A 26,643-nucleotide genomic window follows, 5' to 3' on the forward strand; every position below is an offset into this window, starting at 1 on the left:
AAAAACTCCAACTCAATCTAAAACTTTACACATTTCTCTTTTATCTCTTTCTCGTTCTTCAGGTGGGAAAAAAATGTTAATGAGTAGTTGTGTTGAGGGTCTCTGGTTTGCTGGTAACTAGAAGGATTCACTGGATTCAGCATATAGCCATACTCACGCTAATATTTATTAGACTGAAAAGATACAAGGAAAAATCAGCAAAGGGGAGAGAACATAGGGTGCAGTCCCATGGAACCTGGGCACAAGCTTCCAAGAATCCTCTCCCTGTAGTGACACAGGATGTGCTCAATCCTTCCAGCACTGAATTCTGACATGTGTGAGGTACTGTCTACCAGGGAAACTCATTAGAGACTCAGTGCCCAAAGTTTTAATTAGAAGTCAGTCACTTAGCTACTGTCTGCCTAGTATGTGCCAAAATCCAGACTCCCAGAAAGAAAGCAGGTGTTCAGCATAAATCACATTCTTTGTACAAAAGGTCTAGGTACCGTGAGCTACATCTTATCATTTAAAGAAAGTTTCTTACTTGATTATCATTAAAGTTCCCAGATGCCAACAAGGCCTATTTTGGAAGCAGACCTAAGGAAATGGTCTCTGGTCTACTATGTTAACTCCTTTCTTCCCAGTAGTAAAATGGCCAAAGAATAGACAGAAAGGAAAAGAATGGATTAAAGAATGCACTGTAACAATGCATTTAGAAGATGGTAGAAAAGAACTCTCTTCCTTTAAGATTGATTGGCTTTGGCTACAATAGCTCCCTTTTTAATTACTGCAGTGGTTGCATTCAAATTATAACTACAGACAGCCTACTCATATGAATAAGGCATATGAATAAGGCATTAAAATGAAAATAGAAAATTAAAAAGAGATATTCTATTTTAAAAAAGTAGTATGGATAGGATCCAACATAAATTCTAGCTTTAACTGTTCACATATCTAAGATCATAATTTCACATATGTGGATTACAAAAAAAAAATATTGACCAACTTGAAATTATAAAAGTGGAAAAATTGGACTAGGCATAATAATGGAGTAAATTTACAGAATAAAGAAACCAGTTCCGTCTAGTATATGAGAATCTTCCTACCTGCCTTCTTGCTATTTCTCATATTCATGAAGAATTACTAAGCCTACACTGAAACAGTTTCCATTAAAGGACAAAAAGTAGACTACTATGTAGGTGACAACAATGATTATTTGTTCACTGATATCACTAAAATATAACACAATTTCTCTACTCTTATTTGATAGTCAGTGCATACAAAGGATTGGGCACTTTAGCGAATATTTAAAAATGAAAACAACCCAAATAAGCCAGGGTACTCGGAATAATATTTTTATTATTTTTTTGTGTTTTTTAAAATTTTCCCATGTTTTTTTTATTATGTTATGCTAATCACCATACATTACATCATTAGTTTTTGATGTAGTGTTCCATGATTCATTGTTTGCGTATAACACCCAGTGCTCCATGCAGTACGTGCCCTCTTTAATACCCATCACCAGGCTAACCCATCCCCCCAGCCCCCCCCCTAAAACCCTCAGTTTGTTTCTCAGAGTCCATAGTCTCTCATGTGGATTTTTTTAAATTTTATTTTATTATGTTACGTTAGTCACCATACATCATTAATTTTTGATGTAGTGATCCACGATTGTTTTCTTTATTTTAAATAAACATTTTTCTTCTACAGTATTATGTACTTGGTGTGAGACTTGTAAGGGTAATGAGAAAACAGCTACACTTTAATGATTCAAAAACAACATCCCAGGGAAACAGTAGCGTATCATGGAAAGAACATGAGTCACAGACTTGAGATCAAATCCCAGCTCTGTCACTCTATGACCTTAGGAGAAGTGCTTACCATCTGTGAGCCAAGGTAACTAAATTTATAAAGAGGACTCAATAACATCTCCATATCAGAAGAATGATGACCTACACAAAATCAATTAGATAAACATCTGGAAGACTGACTGGCACATTTTAGGAACTCAACAATCGCAAAGGTTTATTATTAACTAGAAACAACATTAAAATTAGAGAGATAGGCACCTGGGTGGCTCAGTAGGTTAAGCGGTTAAGTGTCTGCCTTCATCTCAGGTCATGACCCAGGATCCTGAGAACAAGCCCTGCATTGGGCTTCCCGCCCAGTGGGAGTCTGCTTCTCTGTCTCCCTCTGCCCCTCCCCACTGCTTGTGCATGCTTTCTCTCTCAAATAAATAAATCTTTTTAAAAAATTGGAGAGGTAATCCAATGTCTATATTTTAAAGATGAGGAAATTGAGGGACAAGGAGATAAAGCAATCAATCCAAGATAAAGGAAGTAGTTTATAGCAGAGAAAGAACTAGCCACAGGTCCCTAATATTCAAACTAATATCGATTCCACTTCACTGTATTACTGACTTGGATACTAGCCAAAAAAACCTCTTAAATAATTAAAAAAGTTACCATGTTCTTTCCTGAGATAGAAGGAAATATGAAATAGGAATTATACAATCTCTGATGCAGGGATGTTTCTGCAACATTCTGTCAAAAGTCATAAAACTGAGAGAAAAAAAGAATCACAGAATAGAGTTGATTTGGTTAAAACAAAATCAGGTATAGACTACTTATCCCCTTCTATGTTCAAGACACCGGCTAGACACTGAGGAAAGTATTGTATGAGACACACTGATTGGGACAAATATGATCAAGCAGGAGGGAAGTGACATCAATGTTAGCTAGTAGAAACAGAATTTAAGTTAGTAAATTCAAGAGAAACTGCTCTCATCAGCACGAACTCATAAAGAAAGGTACATAAAATAAGGAGACCACGAGCAAACTCAAGTGTGAAGAAGAGAAAAGATTGGGTCACTGATAAAGGACAGGCATTTAAGACCAACAGTAGCATGGGCAAGAGCCACAGACTGGGCCGTCAGGGCTGTTCATGAAGAGTAAAGTTCAAGAGGGCTAAGAAGAGATTAAAAAGTAAGGTCAGAAACCAGGTGGGGAGAATGCTGAAATCCAGTTTAAGCTTTCAAAAGTTTCTCAGCAAGGGAATAACATGATCAGATACATGCTTGAGAAAGATTAATCACCAAAGGACATTATGCTAACATTAGGATATTAAAATATAGCAACATTAAAAATAATTGAAGATCCTCCTTTTAAAGCAGGAATGGACTTTTAGAACCAACTTTTTTCTCATCTGAATTCAATTTTCAGCAATCAAATTCAATTGAGCTGGCTTATAATAGATAAGAACCATCTATGGCATTCAAGAGACTATGGGGAAAAAAAGAAAACACCACCTATCAGTCTCAGTCTTTCTGAAGAAACTATAGGTGTGTTTCCATTCAATCCAATAAATATTAACTGCACTCAGCAACAACCAAGCTGCTGAGACACAAAGACGAACAAGACGGCAGAGTTCCACATTCTTCTGCTACAGAGAACCATACAGCGTGGTTAGGCAACAGACACATAACAGTTATTTTTAATAAATATGATATATATAAGCAATTTTTTCTTCTGTATTTCAAATTCAGCCTCTCTTCCCCATTTACGCTACCTAATCTATACTTACATTTCATTCTTCAGTGTCTTCATCTCTCCTTATCTTTATATAATGTTTTCTAACAATGATTCTTTGTCAAAAAGAAAAGAGCCCTGAGCTAACACCATTAGGTGATAGCTAAGGGAACAAAAAGAAGATAATTTGCAGTTGCTAGTGAAAGTAATAAAGACAAAGAGCAAAAAAAGGGAGGCAGGGGGAAGAAAGAGGCAGAAACACAGCTAGAGAGAAAATGAATGCCTATGCCAGCCAATCTGAGAAGTCAACACCACTAGGGCAAGAGTGTGCATAGCATTCCTGTCCTGTTTCCCTTTGATGCCTTCTTTCATGATGAAAGTGCTCATAACATGGGTGTTGGCAGGGGAAATGTGGTTGAGAGGAGAATGGGGAAGAAGAAAAAGATTAACAAGAGAATCTGATCAACTGGACACCACTCCCAAAACGTCTTCTGTAAGAATTCAAAATAACTTGATTCTGTAATATTTGAAAAAAAAATGATCCCAAATTAGGGGTAAGCCAAATGGAAACACAGTCACTTGTAAAGGCTTTATTTACAAATGAAAAATTAGTGGAGAGAAAAAGCCACTTGATCAATTTTCCCAAAGAGTTTGATAAAAGCCTCTTCTAAATTCTAGGACAAAAAATTACTATAAATTTTTCTTTTAATTTTTATAATTGCTAGCCTTTGAGTTTTAGATACATCAAATATATGGTACAACAGTCATAGATACACAGACGCACACATCACATACATTTTAGTACACTAAACATGTATACTGTCAACTTATGTGTTCGTATTATACTCACTTTATCAAAAATTAAAAAAAACAAATTTAAATTTTAATTATTATAAAGATTAAGAGTTTTTATATCTTGGCATTGATGACAAGTTCATCTTAAGCATAAATGTTCTGGTTCCCAAGTCTCCTTGGTTGGAAGCACCATTCTTAATTATAAAATTTCTCATATAAACACAAACCACAAGAGAATGATCTGTTCTACAATACAGTTTCTAGAAACCGAGCTCAGTGAAAAGTAGCAACTGCCTTATCAAAATGATACATTGAAACTAAAATGATATTTAAAGTATAGGCAAATATAAAGCTCAATTCTTTATCAGGACAAAAATGGTGACATTAAAGTTGGTAAGTAACAAACAAGCCTCAAGTAGAACACCATTCGAAACAGAATTAAATTAATTATCTTAAGACTGACTCTGTGAACAAAGATAAGACTAATTCCAGCCCAAAATATAACTTCCTTAAAGCAGACACAAGATGAAAACACTGACTGAATATGGATATTATATCCAAAATGAGATGTAAATATCTCAGTGAGAAAGAGGACTGATGCAAGCACAGGAAAAAAAAAATTAAATTTTTATTTATATTTTTTGTATTTATTGAAATTAAACTCTTCCAGCATGTTGGAACATTTTAGGTTCCACATGACCAGTTAATTGCATGTATAGATGATTTAGTTTTAACTAACCTAAAATGGACAGGAAGCTTTAAAAACCAAAACCTGCAAAGAAACTACACATTGAGCGGTGCCTGGGTGGTGCAGTCAGTTAAGTGTCTGACTTAGTTTCGGCTCAGGTAGCAATCTCAGGGTCATGAGATTGAGCCCCATGTTGGGCTCTATGGTCAGCACAGAGTCTGCTTAAGACTTTCTCCCTCTGCCGCTCCTCCCCACGCTCACTGGCTCTCTCACTCTCTCAAATAAATAAATCTTTAAAAAAAAAAAACAAAACTACACATTGAATATAACATTGCTAATGTGTGGATAGGTATTTGTAAATGTGATATTAGGATTAACATGAATTCAACCAGCATTCTCAGAGTGCCAACTATGGACACAAGGCTAGCCTCAAGGGCTATGAAAAATACAAGGCAAGTCATGTTTCTCAGCTAAAAGAAAACCTGGTTAAGGGCACTGTGGTTTATGACCTGACCGAGAGCAGTCAGCCCCCATCTCCACCTCCTTCCAATATACTCTCCTATTCCATAGAGGCTACAAAACTCAATGTTCAGACTCCCTTAAGCTAGGTTGGGGGAGGCAAATTAAACTCAATATAGAGAGAATTAGAAGGTGGAAATGAGGTAGAGACAATATACTTGCTAATTTGGCTTTTTGCTACTGGCCAGCAAGGTCTTGGAGATATAATTTATTTTGTTCCACAGTGAATATCCCCTTTTGCGCTATCCCGACTTCTTAGAAGCCTAAGCAAGGCCACATCTGCCAGTATTATTATAAACAACTATTGCATAAAATACCTAGAGCAGTTCCATTTCCCACACTAACTCCTAACTGATGTTATAAAGTTTTGCTTTTACTGTATAAACAAAAGAACAGATTTAATAGGATTTCACCTGAAATTCTCAGCTTCTCAATTAAGCCATGCCCCACTCACCTCTACTGGGAAATTAGCCTGACATATTCTTGCATGTCTTGATAAACTCATTCATTTCTGTATAATTTAGGTGTTTTATGAACTGATAGTGAGAGGACAACTAATCAATTTTCCAGAGTCAGGAGAACTAAGGGAAGTCTCTGAACAAAAGAACTCAAACCAAGCAAAACAAGTATGGTAGCCCAGAAATATAGCTACAGGAAGCTAAACCAGGCCATCACTCATTGGGATCTCACTATTTAAAACTTTTTAAAGTCATGATTGGTAGAAAGTAGAATATATACTTAAAGTCTGTGAGTCAATTTTTCTTAACTCAAGCAAAATATATATTAATAAGCTTTAATAACTGATTCAAACCCTTTTATTAGTTAGGGATCAGCTACATAAAATATCAGGGGCCACTATAATAACAATGTCACAAATAATTCTTCCTTTACAAATAGAACCTTCTGTCTTTTCTATCCTAATTTGTCTACATATACTATTACCATTTTCTTTTTGCCAAATGAAGCAGAGACACATAAAAGGATATTAATCCCAAATAACAGGTTCCTCGGTCTTTCTCAGTGATTAAAAATAATTATTTCTCCACAAATCCTATGAGAACATATCTGCTTCATACAACTACAGCTTCCTTGTACTTTTTAATGAAACATGATACTAAGCTTAAGCAAAGTACAGAAAATAATGTTCAATTAATTAAATACATTCATCTCTTTGTGAAGAAATAAAATATTAACTTCTGTTTCATTAGCCATGATGTTCACTACATGGAACATTTTAAATACACATTTCTTCAGAATGTTCAACTTATTACACAAGGGGACACATAATTAAAATCTAGGCCCCAGCAACACACTGGGGGAATTCTGACCCTGGCACACATATCTCAAGTATATTTGTGTTTTCTTCATTTTTCTCACACTCTATTAGACTGATAATTGTAACTCTGCAACTCTGATGTTTAAAGTAGGCACTTTGGGAGAAGAAAATTTGAATACAAATAGAATAAAACCAAAGCAGATTGGTATTTGGGACTGCTTTTGATTGAGGTGGAACTGCCTCTGATTAACACATTTGTTATGAAATGCAATAGGACAAAGCAGGTATCAATACAAGACAGACGCCTGTGTCTTACCAGTATTGATGTGGCACCTGAGAGGACCAAGATGAAGTTCATAGTTCAACTAAAGAAATATGTCATCCCTAGTTACATTATATATAGCAAAGAGGAGAACTTAAATGTAACCTAACACTTAATATTATTGCTCTACATCATTACAGAGCACATAGATCAGACACATTATCTTACATGATACAATAGCACTGTGCACTTGAGAGAAATGAACTTTACTTGATTTCCCAATTTTTATTTCTTGAGAGAAATCAAAGCTAAGGAGGCTAAATGAGATAAAAAGAGCTCTATTTCTTTAAGTAAATACTGTTTCAAACAAAAATAATGATATCTTGAGATACCACCTCACACCCATTAGGATGGCTACTATTAAAAAAAAACAAACAAACAACAACAACAACAGAAAAAAAAAGCAGAACAAGTGATGAGGATGTGGAGAAACTGGAACCCTTTGTGCACTGTTGGTAGGAATATAAAATGGTATAGCCACTGTGGAAAAAAGTATGGTGGTTCTTCAAAAGATTAAACACAGAATTACCTCGTGATCTAGTAATTTACTTTTGGATATGTACCCCAAAAATTGGAAGCAGGGTCTCAAAGAGATATTTGTACACTCATGTTTATAACAGCATTAATTACAATAGCTAAAATGTGGAAGGAACCCAGGTATCCATCAACTGATGCATGGATAAGCAAAATGTGGTATATACATAGAATGGAGTATTATTCAGTCTTGAAAAGGAAGGAAATTCTACAATATGCTACAACACAGATGAACTTTGAGGACATTATGTTAAGTGAAGTAAGCCAAGCACAAAAAGACAAATACCGTATGATTCCACTTATTTGAGGTACTCAGAGTGGTCAATCTCATAAAGACAAAGTATAATAGTTATAATGCTGGTTGCCAGAAAGTTGGGGGGAGGGAGGTTCGTTAGGATGGGGAGTGGGAGTTATTATTTGATAGAGAGTTTCAGTGGGGATGAGGATGGATGGTTGTACAACAGTGTGAATTTATTTAATACCACTAAACTGTACATTTAAAAATGGTTAAGATGGTAATTTTATGATTTGTATATTTTACCACAAAAAAAAAGAAAAATAATAAACCCTTTCTTGACTCCAGTTGATTTTCTAGGAAGGGCTGGCTATGAGGGATGTTTCTTTAATCAGCTCTCAATAAAATCCAAGACTACCACGCGCCCACCATACAGCCATGTCATACTCAGGCAAAGTAAAATCAGTGTGCTATCTGTATCAATAGAAATTCAAGACATGGCTCCTAATCCAATTTCATACCATCCAATCACATTCCCACCTGTTAAGTTCCATCTATGTTTAAGTAAAATTATTAATTAAAAACTCAGTCACACTGATCTCATTTCAAGTGCTCTAAAAGTACATATGGCTAACAAACTAAACAGCACAGCTATAAAACATCTCCATCATTGTTGAAAATGCTACTGGACAATGCTAATCTAGAGCAACCACTGATTCATACCAACATGACTTGATAGTCTTTATAATTTTTCTTCTCCTTTGTATGTACAGATATTCTTTCCTGTTCTTAATGTTGATTATGTATATACTCTTTAAAAAAAATAAATTGCATAAATTTTACCTAAGAGTGGAAAAAAATTCTATTTGTTCTCAAAAATCAATACTTAGGACAATATGTTTTGTGGAAACAATGTGACTGAACATGATTCAGTGGCTTGTTTTTAGTTTAGATCGGACCAAAGTTCATTTTATTTTGGTATTTGGTTTTAATTATTGTCTTAACTGAAATACATAACCTGCTGACTTGTTAGTGTTAATAATTTACTTATAGACTGTTTGGATTTTTTAAAATATCAATTGGAAATAAAGACAGCATTATTAATTCCTTTAAACAGATAGCTTTCTTTTTCCCTTAATTACTGCCTGGACGATTAGCCCTATTACATTGGTGAATAGAAGGAAAGTGTTTGCTTCATTTCCAATCAATATTTCACTATTAAGTACAGTGTGCACTATAGGTTTTTAGTAGATACTCTTCAGTATCAGGAAGTTTCCCTCTCTTCCTTTTTACTAAAAGTTTCCCTAATTAATGGATGTTGAACTTTCATAAATGCTTTATCTCTTTCTTTGAGACACTAATATGATTTTCTCTTATACTGATTACAAGTGTTAAAACAACCAGGCATTGCTATCATGAACCAAATATATAGGAATGATATATAAACATGATACCAGTCTTTTGTTCCATATATGATCTGTGAATATCTTCCCCCAGCGTGGCTTGTTCATTTTCCTAATGCAGCCAAGTATAAGGAAGAAATTTTTAATTTTGTTCAAGTCCGATTTATAATTAGTTTCATTTATGATTCATGCTTTTGGTGTCCTAGTAAAAAATCTTTGTTTATCCAGTGTTGGAAGTCACAGTACATAGTAAGTACATAGTAAGTACACAGTAAGTCAAGTAAGACTTTTTTTGGAAGTTTTTTTGTTTGTTTGTTTTTTTAAGTAAGCCCTACGCCAAATGTGGAGCTTGAACTCACGACCCTGAGATCAAGAGTCATATGTCCTACTGAATGAGCCAGCCAGGTGCCCCTGGAAGTAATTCTTTTTTCTAATTTTATTGGACAGAGAGAGATAGCGAGAGAGGGAACACAGGCAGGGGGAGTGGGAGAGGGAGAAGCAGGCTTCCCACTGAGCAGGGAGCCTGATATAGGGCTCGATTCCAGGACTCTGGGATCATGACCTGAGCTGAAGGCAGAAGCTTAATGACTGAGCCACCCAGGCACCCCTTGAAGTAATTCTTTTAACTGTTTCACTTTCTTCCTCTGTTATTAGTTATATACCTATTACTCTTAGTAGCTACCCTACAGATTACTATATGCATCCTTCACTTATTAACATATAAAGTAGATTAGTAATTTTATAACACACTCCATTTAGAATCAAAGACCCATAGAGGCGCCATCATCCCCCAGATGAATGTGTGAGCTCTATTCCAAATAGACACAGCCAAAGGACTGAGGCTCCCTCAGTCCCTCCTCAGTCCCTCCTCAGTCCCTCCCACCCTCACTCAAAGGGCAGAAGGCATCATAGACTTAGATTGTTCCTGCCCCAGTTCTCTCATACAGTGAGGGTTCCACACAGAAAGGGCCAGCTGAGAGATCAGGGACTACCAGCCCCACCCAGCACCACACCTGAAAAGCTGGGGTTTCACCCCAGAGGGAAGTGGGCTACAGTCCCTGAACTCAGCTACAGTACTGTGATGCAGAGGAAAAGGGAAGTTATATAAACAGAGAATCCGACAGTTTTGACTAAGGGGACTGACTTTATTTGTAACAGAACATAAATTACTGTCTAAGGATAATATCAAAAACAATAAAGACAGCTAAGAAGCACACTCTTGGAATCAGAAAACACTCCCAAAGACTGTCAACACCATATTCTTACAAAGAGGCCCAACTTTAATTGAATCAGACTGTGGTACAATTTATATCCCAGGGCACTGTCAAAAAGAAAAAAGAGAAAAGAAAAAGAAAAAGCAATCAGCCAGCAACTAATGGAGAGGATAAAAGCTAGGTGGATATCAACAGAGTCGGACTAGACAGAAGTTTAATGGGGAGATCAGGGAACTAGAGCATCAAAGAGAGCCCAGCGAAAACCACAATCATCCCTGGTGGTCATGGAGACTCTGCACATATTCAAGGCTGCACCCTCTGAGAAGTAACATCAGAAACTGCACACTGCAGGGAAAATGAGTTTCACTGAACTACTCCAGTCAATTTGCTAAACTAATAAAAAAGTAAATAACAGCAAACCCCAGAAGGTGGAGAGTTAGTATCCAGACTAAATACATTTTATAAAATGTCCAATTTCAACAAAAATCTGTAGACATGAAAAGAAATTTTAAAAGTGTGACCTATTCAAAGAAAAAAAAGACAATCGAAACTACCTTTGAGGGGGACCAGATGTTGAACTTAACAAAGATTTTTTTAAAAGCTACTCTAAGTGTGTTCAAAGAGCTAAAGGAAACTATTTTTTTTACATTAAGGGTGTGTACAATGACAATGAGAATAGCAGTAAAAAGACAGAAATTATTTTTTAAAATGGAAATTCTGAAATTGGAAAGTCCAGTAAATTTAGTGAAAAATTCACTTGAAAGCCTCAATAGATTTGAGCTGGCAAAAAAAATAAAAAAATAAAAAAATTTTAAAAATCCAAAACCTTTTTTTTAAAGATTTATTTATTATTTGAGAGAGAGAGATTGAGTGGACAAGCACATGCAAGGGGGAGGAGCAGAGGGAGAGAGAATCTCAAGCAGACTCCCTGCTGAGCATGGAGCCCTACACATGGCTCAATCTTACAACCCTGAGATCATGACCTGAGCTGAAATCAAGAGTTGGATGCTTAACCAACTGAGTCACCCAGGTGCCCCCAAAATCCAAAAACTTAAAGATAAATCAAGGGAGATTATGCCATCTAAAGAAGAGACAGAAAAAAGAATAAAAATGAATAAAAATGAACAAAGCCTCAAAGAAATGTGGAATACTAACATATATGCAATAGAATACTAGATGTAATGGACAAAAAGAAACAAAAAATATAAAATAATGGCTAAAACTTCCCAAATTTGAAGAAAAACATGAAGCTATATATCCAAGAAGCTTGATGAACAGGTAGGATAAATACAAGGAACCCTCACCCAAACGTATCAGAGTCAAACACTGAAGGCAAAGACAATGAGAAAACCTCGAAAGCAGCAAAAGAAAAGTGGCTCATCATGAATGAGGAATGCAATAGGATCAAAACTTATCATGAGAAACAAGGAAGAACAAAAACCAGTGGGCTGGTGTATTCAAAGTGCTAAAAGACATTCAACTAAAATCTTATATCCAGCAAAATTATCTTTTTAAAATGAGGTGTAAGAGGGGTGCCTGGGTGGCTCAGTCGTTAAGCATCTGCCTTCAGCTCAGGTCATGATCCCAGGGTGCTGGGATCGAGCCCCACATCGGGCTCCCTGCTCAGCAGGAAACCTGTTTCTCCCTCTCCTGCTCCCCCTACTGTGTTCCCTCTCTCGCTGTCTCTCTCTCTCTGTCAAATAAATAAAATCTTAAAAAAAAAAAAATGAGGTACAATAAAGACATTCTCAGATAAACAAAAAATGAGAAAATGTGTTGCTAGTAAACGAGCCTTACAAGAAATATTCGAGGAAGTTTTTCAGGTTGAAAGCAACTGATACTCAATAGTAATTCAAATCCACACATACAAAAAAAGAGTGCCAAGAGAGTCCAGTGACTCCACCACCATGGTCACAGATGACTGTACCAATGAACTAATGCTAAACCCAAAATGGCAATGGCTCAAGTTTTCTTATCTTTGCAATCTAAAGAGTCTCAATGACAGCATTGTTTCTCCATGAAGCCCAGGAGGGCAGCTGTCAAGATAGTTTCTTGCCTCCCTACATTAAACCCCCCATTTGAGTGTTTCCCAGTTTCCTGTATCCTAGAGGGAACAAACAAATATAACTGGATGTGGCATAATAAGCCTGTAAAACTATAAAACCATTGTTCAGATTTTCAATCACCAATTACCAATTTCTATTTGAAGGTATTTCCTCTGCTTTTTGTCTTCTGATGACTCTTTGCTTTTACATTTATTGTTCTGTCCTCGGAGGATGGGGGCCCTCTTGGTACGGTAAGGATGGGTACTACTCACGCCCACCTCCTAAGGTTCAGACTCCCCATACCCTTGTTCCTCATTTTAAATCTCACTATGATTCTGCCCATCCATATTGAAGGGGGCCTGTCTTTCCTAGTGAAGTGAAACTTCAGTGCTAAATGTGAGTTCAATGATTGTGACTTTACAGAGGGCAATGAATGTTCTTTTCATTTGTGTACCCCCAGATTCTACCACTAGACTCAATACCTAATAGACTCTTAATCAAAATTTACTGAATGAAAGACAATAAATTGGGGTTCTTTGCCAGTTAGAAGATAGAAAAACAGATCAAAAAACCAGAAACCAAACCACATAATAAATTATATAACCTAAGCATACATATGGATGGAAGCCTCATAAAGTTCTTCAGAGGAGTAAGAAAAAAAATGTATCTAATTTTGGTTAAACCCTACCTACCTATCCAGCTCTTAATTTCAGTTACTATATATTTTGGTTCTCAGATTTATATATATTTTTTTAATTTTTTATTGTTATGTTAATCACCATACATTACATCATTAGTTTTAGATGTAGTGTTCCATGATTCCTTGTTTATGTATAACACCCAGGGCTCCATGCAGAACGTGCCCTCTTTAATACCCATCACCAGGCTAACCCATCCCCCCACCCCCCTCCCCTCTAGAACCCTCAGTTTGTTTCTCAGAGTCCATCGTCTCTCATGGTTCATCTCCCCCTCCGATTTCTCCTTCATTCTTCCCCTCCTGCTATTTTTTTTTTAACATATATTGTATTATTTGTTTCAGAGGTCCAGATCTGTGATTTAACAAGATTTATAATCTTTTTATAATGTCCTGTTCTCTGCTAGAATTAACTATCTTATGATCTAATTTCTTAACATATTAATAACAAATGTTTTAAAGTTGATTTCTGTCAACTCCAGTATCTGAACAGTCTATATGCCTATTTCTATTTCTCACTTATATCTTGTTTTTTAGTAATGAGGTTTTATTTCTTGATACGACTGCTAAGTTTTGATCAAATGCTAAACACTATGTAACAAATTATAGAAACAATATGAGGGCTCTGAATGATAATGCCTTCCTCCTCAAAAGATCTACTTTTGTTTAGATGGGCAGTTAGGGTAGGGGCAGATAACATCACAGCAGATTCAAAGCTATGTTACAGTCTTTGTGACTGTTGGTACATTTCCAGCTTACCCAGACTCTAGGGTTTAGCCCTTCGGGTATCCCAACTGAAAGTGTGGGATGATTAGCAGGGTCTTTCTTCTTTAATGGGCCTAAATTCTACTGTAAGCTTTGTTCAGTTTGTGACTTAAACTTTTCAGGGGAAAAGTGGTGCCAAGTATCAAATCCATCACTCTGCATTCCATTCCTCAACAGAATACATGACTCCTCCTGTCCTTATACCCAGAGAACTCTGATAACTTCAAACATATTTTTAAAAATATATGTCTTACCCAGTTTTTCTAGTTTTTCTCAGTAGGAAGTCTGTTCCGCAACAAGCTAATCCACCATTAACAAAGGCAGAAACTGTTCTCTAATTAGAATTGCCAAAAGTTCACCTAATTTGTTAATCTTCACTAAGAAAGAGCAAACTATAGCCTAATACCATTATAGGTTCCCCCCAAATAAGTACTGTGTCACATAAACTCATACTTCATGCAAGTAAAGTACTAGAAATTAAATGCGTTTAATACATTTGAAAAAATTGCTAACACTGACCTTTGCTTATGTTAGCCATGTGTTACTTATTAAAAATGTTTTTTTGCAAAGATAATTTATACCATTCGAACATTTAAGAGTATAACAGGCCCACTGTTTTCATTGTTTAAGGCTGAGTGTAGTCTCATTTCTCCTGGTAGAAAGCTGCCTGAAAACAAACTTCTAAAACACAATTTAAGTCTCCACTTAAAATGATAATGCTATCAAATTAAAATCACTCTAAAGGTTAACTATAACGACTTTGGGAATAATGCATGAACAATTAAAATATGCTTATTATAAAGTCTACTCTATATCCCTTTAATAGCATTTGTAGTGGTCAAGAAATGAACAACTATCAATTGCTAAGATTCTGCAAAAAATATTACCTCATTTGTTACATATCACCTATTTTTCCATACCAAGTCCTTCAATAATTATTCCCAAAGGTATATGTTATCTTTATAATTGATTTTAACATCAAATCTATCTATAATTAACATAAATTATCAATACTTCACTGTTATGTGAGGAATATAAGTTTCTCCCTCTCCCCCACCCCAACTTCATGCATGTGTCCACACACATGTGCATGCATACACACACACATCACAGAGACATACACAAAGGCCTACGCGTTCAACTTATACATAAAACACATGAGGCAGAAATTATGACTTCAGAAAATAAAGAACTTGAAAGGTGACACTTTTATTCCTAAATTATTTCTTCACTGACCCTACTAAATATTAAATATTGGTGATGTCTCAAAGGAAAATTTAAAATATTTGGTCCACTTCTACTTTCTGGCTTGATAGAAATATTATGCAACTCTGAGTTACAGAAAACAGAAGAGCTGCCTTTCTTCACAACTCCGATTTTTCCATAGATGAAAGATTTGAGAATTAAACTAAATCATCTTCAAAGTGTAAAAGTTCACTTGGTTTTGGAGTTTTTACTTGTAGGGCATCTCTGCCAGTAGTCAGCTTCATGAAGAACTTGGAGAATACAGCATTTGTGGACTTAGCAATATGCTTCAGTGTCAGTTAATGTGGTTAATAACAGAGGCAGACCTCATCTGCACTAGGTTTGACAATTTTAGCCTGTCTATAAAGTTTTGCTGCCAATATTTGTTTTCTTTATAATCTGTGTATTAAAATTACTTAGTACTCAGTACCTTATTTTACAACAAGCAGTTGGATAAGGAAGAAATTATTAAGATAAAAAAAACAACAGAAAATTAGGACAATGTAGGTCTCTAAGAAGGGCTTTAAAGTAGTATTGAATTGAAGGGGACATTATTACGTAGCAAAGTAGCCAGCTTTATATATAAGAAACGCAAGAATCTAAAGAGTTTATCTTAAAAGCATGTTAAAAGGAACAACCTTCCTTCTGTTCCTAATGTACTAATCATCAAAAAGAAAAGTTATTATTGATTATCATTTCTGTTTTCCACTACCCTCTTTTTTAAAAGTAAATTATGGCATTACAGTTCCAAGTTTCCGCTAATGAATAATCATGTCAGTTGTCACTCAATTATCACTTTCAACATTCAATCTAAATTATGTAAAGCACCTTGTGTTTTTTTTTTTCTTTCTTTGAAGTTCCTCATTGAATTTAAAAGTCAAATTTTTTTCTTCAAGAAAAGTAAGTTGATGGAAGATGGAGGCTGAGATTAAATCAGGGGGAATCATTGATCAAGGATACTTGGAATTCTTATGAATACAAATAGCCTATCAAGGTTAATGAGGTTCAACTCAAGTTTAGAAGAAGAAAAAAAATGTACTTAGTATTTTCTATGCATATACAGATTTAGGGTTTTAGGTACAATTTGAAAGGTAAATTATGCAAACCCAAACTCAGCTTTCATTCTGGTTTTTTACAAGCTATTTTCACTGTTTTTCTCCAGTGTAAAACAACTGCTTAAAATATATCCTCTGGATCAACAAAACCTGAGAAAGAGCAAAGGTCCCCTTGAATACTGACCGACAACTCTCCCAGAAATTAATGTGCTTTTAAAGAATGACCAGACAACAAATGTTAGCTTTGAAAAATAACCATAAAAGTGTTCTACAATTCACTATTTCAGTCAACAAATACTAATATAGGTAAGACACTATCAGGGGCACAAAGAAATACAGAGATAAGACCTGGTTCTTGGCGCATACTCATTTATGATTTGAAGAGGGATATACGTATTTAATTCATAAGTGGCTTCCAGAATGCCACAAGTTTGAATTACAACATCATTGCATACTGTTAAATGGCCCAGAGCAAAATCTGTGCATAGCAACATATCAAAAGAGAATGCAAACAGAAGGTTGAGCATCAGAGTGGAAGCAGAGAAGATTGTTAGAAAGACAAAAGAAGTCAGGTCAACACACTCTAAAAATAAAAACAGAATCTGGTGAAATAAATAGATCCCTGGTTACAAGGACTCTGTTAAAGAGAGGTAGAGGGTGGGAGAGCCTTACCATAGCCAGGAACAAACAGTCCTTTACACATCAGTATTCTCTGACTGTGTTCACCAAGCAACTTCTTGGTTACTAATTCACCTTTCTAAAACCTAGGTATAGAAAATTGGGTGACTGGTGCTCTGCATACAACAGTGTTTAAATATCCATATAGAGCCCCACAGGGTACATCAATGAGCTGGCACTCTTTTATATACTGTTCTCTGATGGGTTTCATTGTTAGTATGAATGTCTCCTGGGCCACATTAATTCTAGGACACAGAAAATTCAAGTTTCCAGATGTGAGGACAAGACTGAAACACGAGTCTTCACCAAGGTAAGGACATCGAGGTCAGATTTGTCTTAGTGACAGGGCAGCTTTCTTCTGCAGTCCCCTATCTCCTTCATTTCAATTCATTTTGAAATTTTAAAGACATATACCTATATACTTTAAGGCAGTGTGAGAAAGGTGCCATAAGAATATTAGTGATGTGAGTAAAAGGATGGGGTATAGAAGAAAGGATTATTACTTGTAGAAGCTATAGCCGAAGAAGGCTTCAGGAATGAAAAGGCTTAGGATTTCCACAAAAAGAGGACCTTATAGGAACAGTGAACAACGGGAACAAAGACAAAAAAATGGAAATGAGTAGGAAAGTTTAAGAAAAAATGAGTTGAGTGCTCACTTCGGCAGCACATACACTAAAATTGGAATGATACAGAGAAGATTAGCATGGCCCCTGCGCAAGGATGACACACAAATTCGTGAAGCTTTCCATATTTAAAAAGAAGAAAAAATGAGTTGACAAGACTGGGTATAAGGTTTTGTAGGAAAGGTGTTAGGAAGTTAGATTAAAGAGAAAGAGACTAGTGATTGAACAAACCACAAGAAAGAGTATTATGGCAAATGTTTTAGGGCCTGACCAATTAGTCACATTTTGTGCATGTTTATTTATTTATATTTGGTTTCTAAAAAGCAACTAAAGAAGATTAAACTTCATTATAGAATGTCTAAGGCAACACCAATTTTTTTTTTTTAAAGAGACAGAGCAAGTGCAAGTAGGGCAGAGGGAGAGAATCTTAAGCAGGCTCCATGCCCAGCATGGAGCCCAACGTAGGGCTTGATCTCACGACCCTGAGATCATGACCCGAGCCTAAACCAAGAGTCGACGCTTAACCGACAGCTACCCAGGTGACCCCAACACCAAATATTTTTGAAAATTAAAGCAGAAACTAAATGCTTTTCAATTAAATTTCAATCAAATACCCAACGGAAGTCACATCAAGTGATCCATGACCGATACCATCACAAAGTCTACGCTAGATGTCATTTAGAGAACAGCTTGGAGATATTCAAAGGGCCTTCACAAGGAATGAAAGTAAGCCATAATCAAAAGTGTCACAAAATCTAAAACAATGGACATAAAATTTAATTAATTATTTTATTGTTAAAAATAAAGTTGGGGGGGAAATAAAAATGGTTAATGGGAATTTCTTCCAGAATAAACAATGTCTTTTTGTAATACCTTTTTAATGGCAACTGGGAAAAAAATCTTTCATCCTCCAAAAGGAATTTGAGTTAGACTTGAGACAAATTCAAAGAACTTTCTGCATCAATTTTAGAATGTCATGCACACAGAGACAGGGAAATCTGCCTGGCTTTTGTTCTTTGTCATGTCACCACCACCTAGAATAATGCCTGGCATGCAATAGACAGTCATTAAGTATTTGATATGTGAGTAAATGTTCAACTTCTCTGTCCAACTGTCTTTCACATTCAAATCCATACAACCAATCCAAACTAACCCAAGAGAATGCCAACTCTTTCCCTAACCCAGGTGAAAATGTAAAAGAACTATTGTTAGGACAAGGGGAAAGCCAGGCTCTTTGAACAAGAGCATTATTAGGTTATTATAATTTTTTAAATGCCTAGGAATGTGAGGTTTTTTTTTCATTGATTGATTCTGCAAGTGTTAAATGAAGTGAAACAATGGAAAGGAAGAGAGAGGACAGACCAATATGTGGTTATAAACAGCTTAGCAAAGTGATTTTCTACTTTGATATTTATTAACATAGCTTTTTCTAATTTTTAATACTTAACTTTGGCAAAATAATATCTCAGCACTTTCGTCAGCAGGATCAAGGGCTAAAATAATTAATAACCATGAAGCAAACTTTAGAAGTCCTACAATTACAATTGCTCTGATAATATTTCTGATAAGTATTTATTATACATGTAGAGGGCTCTATAAAAAGTATGTCAATATTTCATTATCTTTACAAATCTGAATCTTGATCCAAATCTAAAATACATTTTCCACTGATGCACTAAAAAACAAGATATAAGTGAGAAATAGTAATAGGCATACAGACTGTTCAGATACTGGAGTTGACAGAAATCAACTTTAAAACATTTGTTATTAATATGTTAAGAAATTAGATCATAAGATAGTTAATTCTAGCAGAAAACAGGACATTATAAAAAGAATATAAATCTTGTTAAATCACAGATCTGGACCTCTGAAACAAATAATACAATATATGTTAAAAAAAAAAAAGAAAATATCAGGAGGGGAAGAATGAAGGGAGAGAAATCGGAGGGGTAGATGAACCATGAGAGACAATGGACTCTGCATTTTCCACTGATGCACTGACAAGATGAAAGAGAAACTCAGACTGCAGTAACATTAAATATTTCCTTTGGATTATATAAAGTTAGGTATCTTTAACACCAATTTTCTACCTTTCATTATAATTTAGAAAATTCTTCAAATGTGGCACCTTATTACAATTAGAATACAACTTCACTAATAAAAACAGATATAGAAAAGGACTGATACACATCTATTTCCAAATCTGTCATCCATGTTTGATATAATTTATATAATTATATTAGAATTAAGACATTTCCTTTTTATGAAGTTCTTTCTTTTGATTTTTAATATTTTTGGATAATTACCCCAATTCTGCCTCATGTAGAGGAGTGAGAGATTTAAAAATTTTTATGGTACCTTTTTTTGCTGTGCCTTCTGCCAGTTTCACCCCAAAATAAATGGTAACTCACCATTCCTTCAAAGAAAGGCCCCATCTCTCTGAAGGGCGGGTTCAATTGCCACTATAACAAAAATGTTTTCAAGTTTAACAGGTTCCTGGCTTTAAGGTCCAGATGAAAGAGAAATGAATCCATTGACATTTCTATGTATAATTAAAGTAGTCATCTACATAACTTTACATTACGTATACTCAAACTAGAGTTCATAAAATACTACAAAATTTCTATTAAAACTTCATTAAGCAATTCTCTGAAACAAAACTAAAGTCCTTTGAATACAACTTAAAAATAGCAAAGTCACCTCTATATGTGCTGCAAACTGTGCTTTCTCCTTGTCTTTTCGCTCCATGCACCGCTTCGCTTCCTCTAACTCAGATGCCATTGCACTGAAGTTCAGCTGCACCCTCAAATCTGACATCTGCTTCTCCAGATTCTCTTTTTCCTGCTCAACCCCTTGAAAGAGAAAATGTAAGGCTTGACAGTTGTTCTTTATTCACAGGAGAATGTACTTTCAAATAGAACAAAGCCTTGATGTTCTAATATTCCAGCTAACATAACCCACTATTAACACTCAATAGACTTTTCAGAATTTGCCAGACTATTGTTTCAGGTCTCACTCAGTATTCTAAAATATATACACTGATGTGTTATCCAATATTATTCCATTTTGATACTAAAACTTGAAATGTTATCAGATTTCTAGTACAACTGAACTCAGGGAAATCCTACATATTTTTTTAACTTTCCTTACATCTCTACCTCCAAACTCTAACACAGAAATACTGAAAGAATTTTCAACTGAGTTATACGTTAGCTGAAAGTTACTGAAGTTGACACACAAAATAATTCTTTCTTGCAAAATAAACAAATGATACTGTTAAATCTCTGTGTATGATCACTAACTAACTTACTAATTCTGGAGACTACCACCTGAAATTATATCACTGAACAATATAGACAGATTTAGTATTTAATTCAACATACTTGGTCTGTGATGCACAGGACACTGTAATGCCACCTTCTTCAAACATAAATAACACAAAAACATTTTCTCAATTACCTTAAACTCCAAGAATAGAAACAAGACATATAAAATACTTCCTTGAGTCTAAGATGCCAAAAATTGGAACATATATTACCAATTTAACTGTTTTTCTGGTAGTTTCCTTTCCAGGAAAGGAAAGGAAGGATACTAGCAAATTAAATTTATACATCATTCATAAGACACATCTGAACTTAAGAGATATCAAAGTGTTCAAAATTGTACATCTTGGATGTACATGGATGGAAGAAGATACACAGGCATTTTAATAGCATGATGAAGGCAATGACAGACACTATACAGATATTTTACAGATACAGTTATCATACAGAAATAGCACAAAGGATAGAGTGATTAACTCTATCCTGATGAAAAACTCAGGTGGGAAGAAACACAAACTAAGTTAAAGAATGAATATAGACTCTCACCAAGCAAAAGAGATGGGGAGTTGGGGTGATAACTCAGAGAAAGGAAGAGACATAAAGCACAGAGGTACAATACTAGATTTAATATTCAGGTAGCTGCACACAGTACTTCCACATGGCTACCAATAAGAGGGAAGGAAGAGGGAGGGTCAGCAGGGTGTTTACACATTGCTAGGGAGCTTAGAAATTATCCTACAGATGAGGATTAGCAAACATTTTCTATAAAGGGTCAGAGAGTAAATATTTTAGGCTTATGATCTCTGTCACAACTACTCAACTCTGCCACTGTATTGCAAAAGTAACCTAGACAGTGAATAAATGAATGGGAATAGCTATATTCCAGTAAAACTTATTTACAGAAGTTTGGATTTGCCCCTTGGGCCATACTTTGCCCAGCCCTGCTAGGTTTCCAACCTGAAAATATGCATATTTATGTGTAAAAGTATGTATTCATTTTACAAATATATATTTTAAATTTTATATTTAGATAGGTATAAATATGCGTATGTGTGCGAATAACCTATCTCTAGAGGGTCTACCTTAATATATAAGGCATACATTTCAGGATATATATATTAGTGTATATACAAAGTAATAGGAATATATATTATATAAAATATGGAGATATTAATACATATGAATACATGTATAAATACAAATACATAATTTGTGAAACATATATTTAATGTGGAAACAATTTGATAAGTTTCATAATCTAGACACATATAAAATAATACGGATATATAAATATATACCTAGGTACACATACATACATATATAACAAAATGTTTAGCAAAATTAAAATACTTAAAACATAAGGTATAAAATGCAAATCATGTTATGAACAGTCTCCTCTCACACCCAGGGGATTGCCTCACATGTTCCACTTTGAAGAACACCTGCCACTTGCTACAAACAGTACAGCATAGCAGTTAAGAGCTCAGGTTTGGGGAGAAAGAGATTCAGGTCTGTTACTTCCCACAAATATGACCTTAGGCAATTTCTTTATTCTTCAGTCTTTTTTTTTTCCTTATTCAAATGGAAGTAAGACTAGTACCCTTCTTACAGCATAGTTCTAAGAACTAAAGGAGATAACATAAAATGTGTAGCAAAATGCCTCATGTGTAGTAAGAACTCAATAACATATAACAAAAGCTTTCAAGCAAGAGTAACATGAATGGTTTGTGGCTTAGAAAGCATCCCTTTAGTAGCAGCAGTATAGAAGACAGATCACAGAGGAACAGAATAAGTTAAGAGGGTAATACAAATGAGACAAAGCATGCCAAAACTGGGATAGTGAGAATAAAGAAGATGGGCCAAATTCAAGAAATACCAAGATCTATAAATAGACAGGGACAAAGCAGATGGAGAAGAGAAGGAATAATTTCAGATGTTCTTTGTATTTTAGCCTTGGCTATTTGGATAAAAGATGGTGGCATCAATTGAAACAGGAAATAAAAACAGGTTTTGAGGAAAGGATGAACTCAGCTGTAAATCTGTTGACTGGGGCATTCTGTGGAACAGCACATGAAGATGTCCAAGGAGAGGCTCCAACTGGGGGACTGAAGATTAGTGGACTTAAGACTTAGGGATCATCATTACAGGTGATAGCTAAAGCATAAGATTTAAATAACAACCTCTAGGGAGAACCATTAAGTGAGAAACCCCATAAAGAGGATTCTAGACAACACCCAGCATTTAAAAGACAAGCTGTGAACAAAGGGAAAAGATTCAAATGAAAAGAATGAAAACAAGGAACTCAGAAGAACCAGGAAAGAGTAGAAACACTGAAGTCAGTGAAGAGTTCCAAGAAGGAAGAGGGAAAAACAGGGGTCAGGTAAGAAAAGTAATACCATGATTCCTCTGAATTTGACTGAGAAGACCACTAGTAAAGTAAAGCAAAGTCAATTTCATTTTTTATGTTTTTAAAGATTTATTTATTTGACGGAGAGAGAGCACAAGCAGAGGGAGTGGCAGAGGGAGAAGCAGACTCCCTGTGGAGCAGGGAGCCAGATGTGGGGCTGGATCCCAGGACCTTGAGATCATGACCTAAGCCAAAGGCAGATGCTTAACCGACTGAGCCACCCAGGCGCCCCAGCATTAAAAGCAGATGTGGACGTTATTTTGCAATGGATGGAGGAACAAACAGCAACAGTGTGTGACTATGAGTGTGATTTCTTAGGCAGATTTAAAAAAAAAAATACAATTATTCTATAAAGATGAAAATTTTAGAACCATTAAGAGAAGGTGAAGAAGTTCACTATGATACTGATATGAGAACTTTCAGATTTTTTTTAAACCTGGTAAGTAGTTAAGGAAAGTGACATTCTTCTAGTCCTCAAAGACTTACACCAAGAATAACTAGATTTTTTATAAGGTGAGAAAACATGTAACAAATGTACCACAGTCTTTTTCCAAACAAAATAAGAGTTCTTATGTGCATCTTTATGAAAATTTGATGAATAATCAAAACCCTTAGGATTTTACTTTTAAAAATAAATTTTAAAATATTTGATGTCAAAATATATTTCAATTATAACATCACATGAAACTGAAGTGAACTTAATGGCATGCAACTATGTTAGGATAGGTATGTCAGAATTTGCCTAGTGAAGATTTTCTGGCAATGTGGAAATTCTAACTTAGGCAACATACTGAGTTATGTGTGGGGAATCTGGGAAAATATTTATCTTCCCTGAATTTGATAGTACACCAAATGCTTACAAGAGTTTCTCCAATAATTTAGGCATTTGAGTAGGAAGCCTCATTACTGAAATAATTTACAAGCTGAACAATCTGGATTAGTCTATTAGAAACCATTATATAATTTCAATATTACCATTTCTGTTACAAGTAAACTTCCAAAAAGAAATACATCCAGACTCATTAAATTCCACAACCTAAATCAACACCACCACTAAAAAAGGTATTCTAACATTTCTCAGACACAAAGTATTCCTAATCTACATACAAAAAGCCAGTCATATGGTTCATGACCACTTCTGCCAAATGATTTTTTGTCACGGATCTCAATCACAAAAAAGATAGGATCTCAATTTTAATTGTTTGTACATATTTTCAAATTGGGATAAAAGAAAATGAAAACATAGGGGTATTTCCAATTTAAGTACAAGGACAAGTACACATACACATTTAGGCATGGAAATAAGAAGCTGGAAAAAATTCCACTACTAGCTTTGTTGGCTCTTTCTAGGAGAAAGCCCCATGAGATAAGCATGTCTGAAATGGGTTTAAAAATAAAGCAGAGGAGAGATTAAAATTAGATGCTAATATCAGCAACGAACAAGTGAAATTTGAAATTAAAAACATAATACCATTTAAATTTGCATCCAAATACTTAAATATAAATCTAACAAAATCTATATGAGGAAAACTACAAAACTCTGATGAAAGAAATCATAGTTGAATGAAATAAATGGAGAGAAAGTTCATATTCATGGGTAGGAAGATGCAATACTGCCAAATGTCAGTTCTTCCCAACCTGATCTACATATTCAATGCAATCCCAATCAAAATCCCAGCAAGTTATTTTGTAAATATCAACAAACTAATCCTAAAAATATATGGAGAGGCAAAGGATCCAGAACAGCTAGTGCAATATTGAAGGAGAAGAACAAAGCTGGAAGACTAACACTATCCAACTTCAAAGACACACCATAAAGCTACAATAATCAAGAGTATGGTACTAGCAAAAAAAAAAGATAAATCCATCAATGAAACAGAACAGAGGCCCAGAAATAAACCCACGTCAAAATAGTCAACTGATCTCTGACAAAGCAGCAAAGACAATACAGTGGAGAAAAGGTGGTTTTCAACAAATAGTGTAGTGCTGGGGCGCCTGGGTGGTTCAGTCGTTGGGCGTCTGCCTTCGGCTCGGGTCATGATCCCGGGGTCCTGGGATCGAGCCCCGCGTCCAGCTCCCTGCTCAGCGGGAAGCCTGCTTCTCCTTCTCCCTCTGCCCCTGCTTGTGTTCCCTCTCTCGCTGTGTCTCTGTCAAATAAATAAAATTAAAAAAAAAAAAATAGTGTAGTGCTGAACAACTGGACACCCACATGCAAAAAAATGAATCTAGATACAGATTTTTAGGCATGGAAATAAGAATTCCTTTTACAGGAGTTAATTCAAAATGGATCACAGACCCAAATATAAAACACAAAATTACAAAAATTTAGAAGATAGGAGAAATTGTGGATGACCTTGGGTTTGATGATGACTTTTTAGATAGAAGAGCAGAATCATGATCCATCAAAGAACTGATAAGCTGGACTTCATTAAAATTAAAACTTTTCAGTTCTGCAAAAGACACTGTCCAGAGAATGAAAAGACAAGCTACAGACAGAGAAATTATTTGCAAAGACATAGGTGATAAAGGATTGTTATCTAAAATATCAAGAGAGGGGTGCCTGGGTGGCTCAGTCGTTAAGCCTCTGCCTTTGGCTCAGGTCATGATCCTAGGGTCCTGGGATCGAGCCCCTTGTCGGGCTCCCTGCTCCAAGGGAAGCCTGCTTCTCCCATTCCCATTCCCCCTGTTTGTGTTCTCTCTCTTGCTGTGTCTCTGTCAGATAAATAATCTTTAAAAATAAAAAATAAAATAAAATATGAAGAGGACTCAAACTTCAACAAGAAGCCAACCAACCTGCCTAAAAAATGGGCCAAAGACCTTAATAAATATCTCATCAAAGAATATATATAGGTGGAAAATATGCATAATAAAAGATGCTCCACATCATATGTTATCAGGAAAATGTAAATTAAAACAACAAGATACCATTACAAACCTATTAGAATAGCCAAAATCCAGAACACTTGACAACTACAAATATTGACAAGAATGTGGAACAAAAGGAACTCTCATTCATTGCTGGTGGGAATGAAGAAATGATACAGCCACTTTCAAAGACGGTTTGGAGGATTCCTACAAAACTAAATATACTCTTAACATACAATCCAGCACTCATATTCTTTGGTATTTACCCAAAGTAAATGAAAACTTATGTCCATACAAAAACCTATATACAGATGTTTGGTTTATAACAGCTTTACTCATAATTGCCTAAATTTGAAAGCAACCAAATGACCTTCAGTAGGGGAATAGATAAATAAACTGTGGTACATTCAGACAATGCTAAAAAAAAAAAAAACAAAAAAAGAGCGAGTGA

The 26,643-nt window shown here is 35.3% G+C and overlaps 1 protein-coding gene and 1 non-coding gene across 9 annotated transcripts in view; one reads left to right on the forward strand and one right to left on the reverse strand.

Moving 5' to 3' along the window:
• CEP128 (centrosomal protein 128) overlaps positions 1-26,643 on the reverse strand; it is a 390,388-nt gene that overhangs the window by 278,674 nt on the left and 85,071 nt on the right. For all 8 annotated transcript variants that reach the window (XM_025869528.2, XM_025869531.2, XM_025869529.2 and 5 more), the window contains one exon: positions 20,298-20,449. In XM_025869528.2, the coding sequence (XP_025725313.1) occupies positions 20,298-20,449 (152 nt within the window). The remainder of the gene's footprint in view (positions 1-20,297; positions 20,450-26,643) is intronic.
• LOC112822906 (U6 spliceosomal RNA) lies at positions 17,623-17,729 on the forward strand. The gene has a single exon (XR_003207876.1). It is a non-coding gene; the product is annotated as a U6 spliceosomal RNA (small nuclear RNA).

The sequence above is a fragment of the Callorhinus ursinus genome, unplaced genomic scaffold (genome assembly GCF_003265705.2).
Source record: "Callorhinus ursinus isolate GAN/ISIS: 27379988/994484 unplaced genomic scaffold, GSC_fseal_2.0 scaffold8, whole genome shotgun sequence".
Classification (NCBI taxonomy): domain Eukaryota; kingdom Metazoa; phylum Chordata; class Mammalia; order Carnivora; family Otariidae; genus Callorhinus; species Callorhinus ursinus.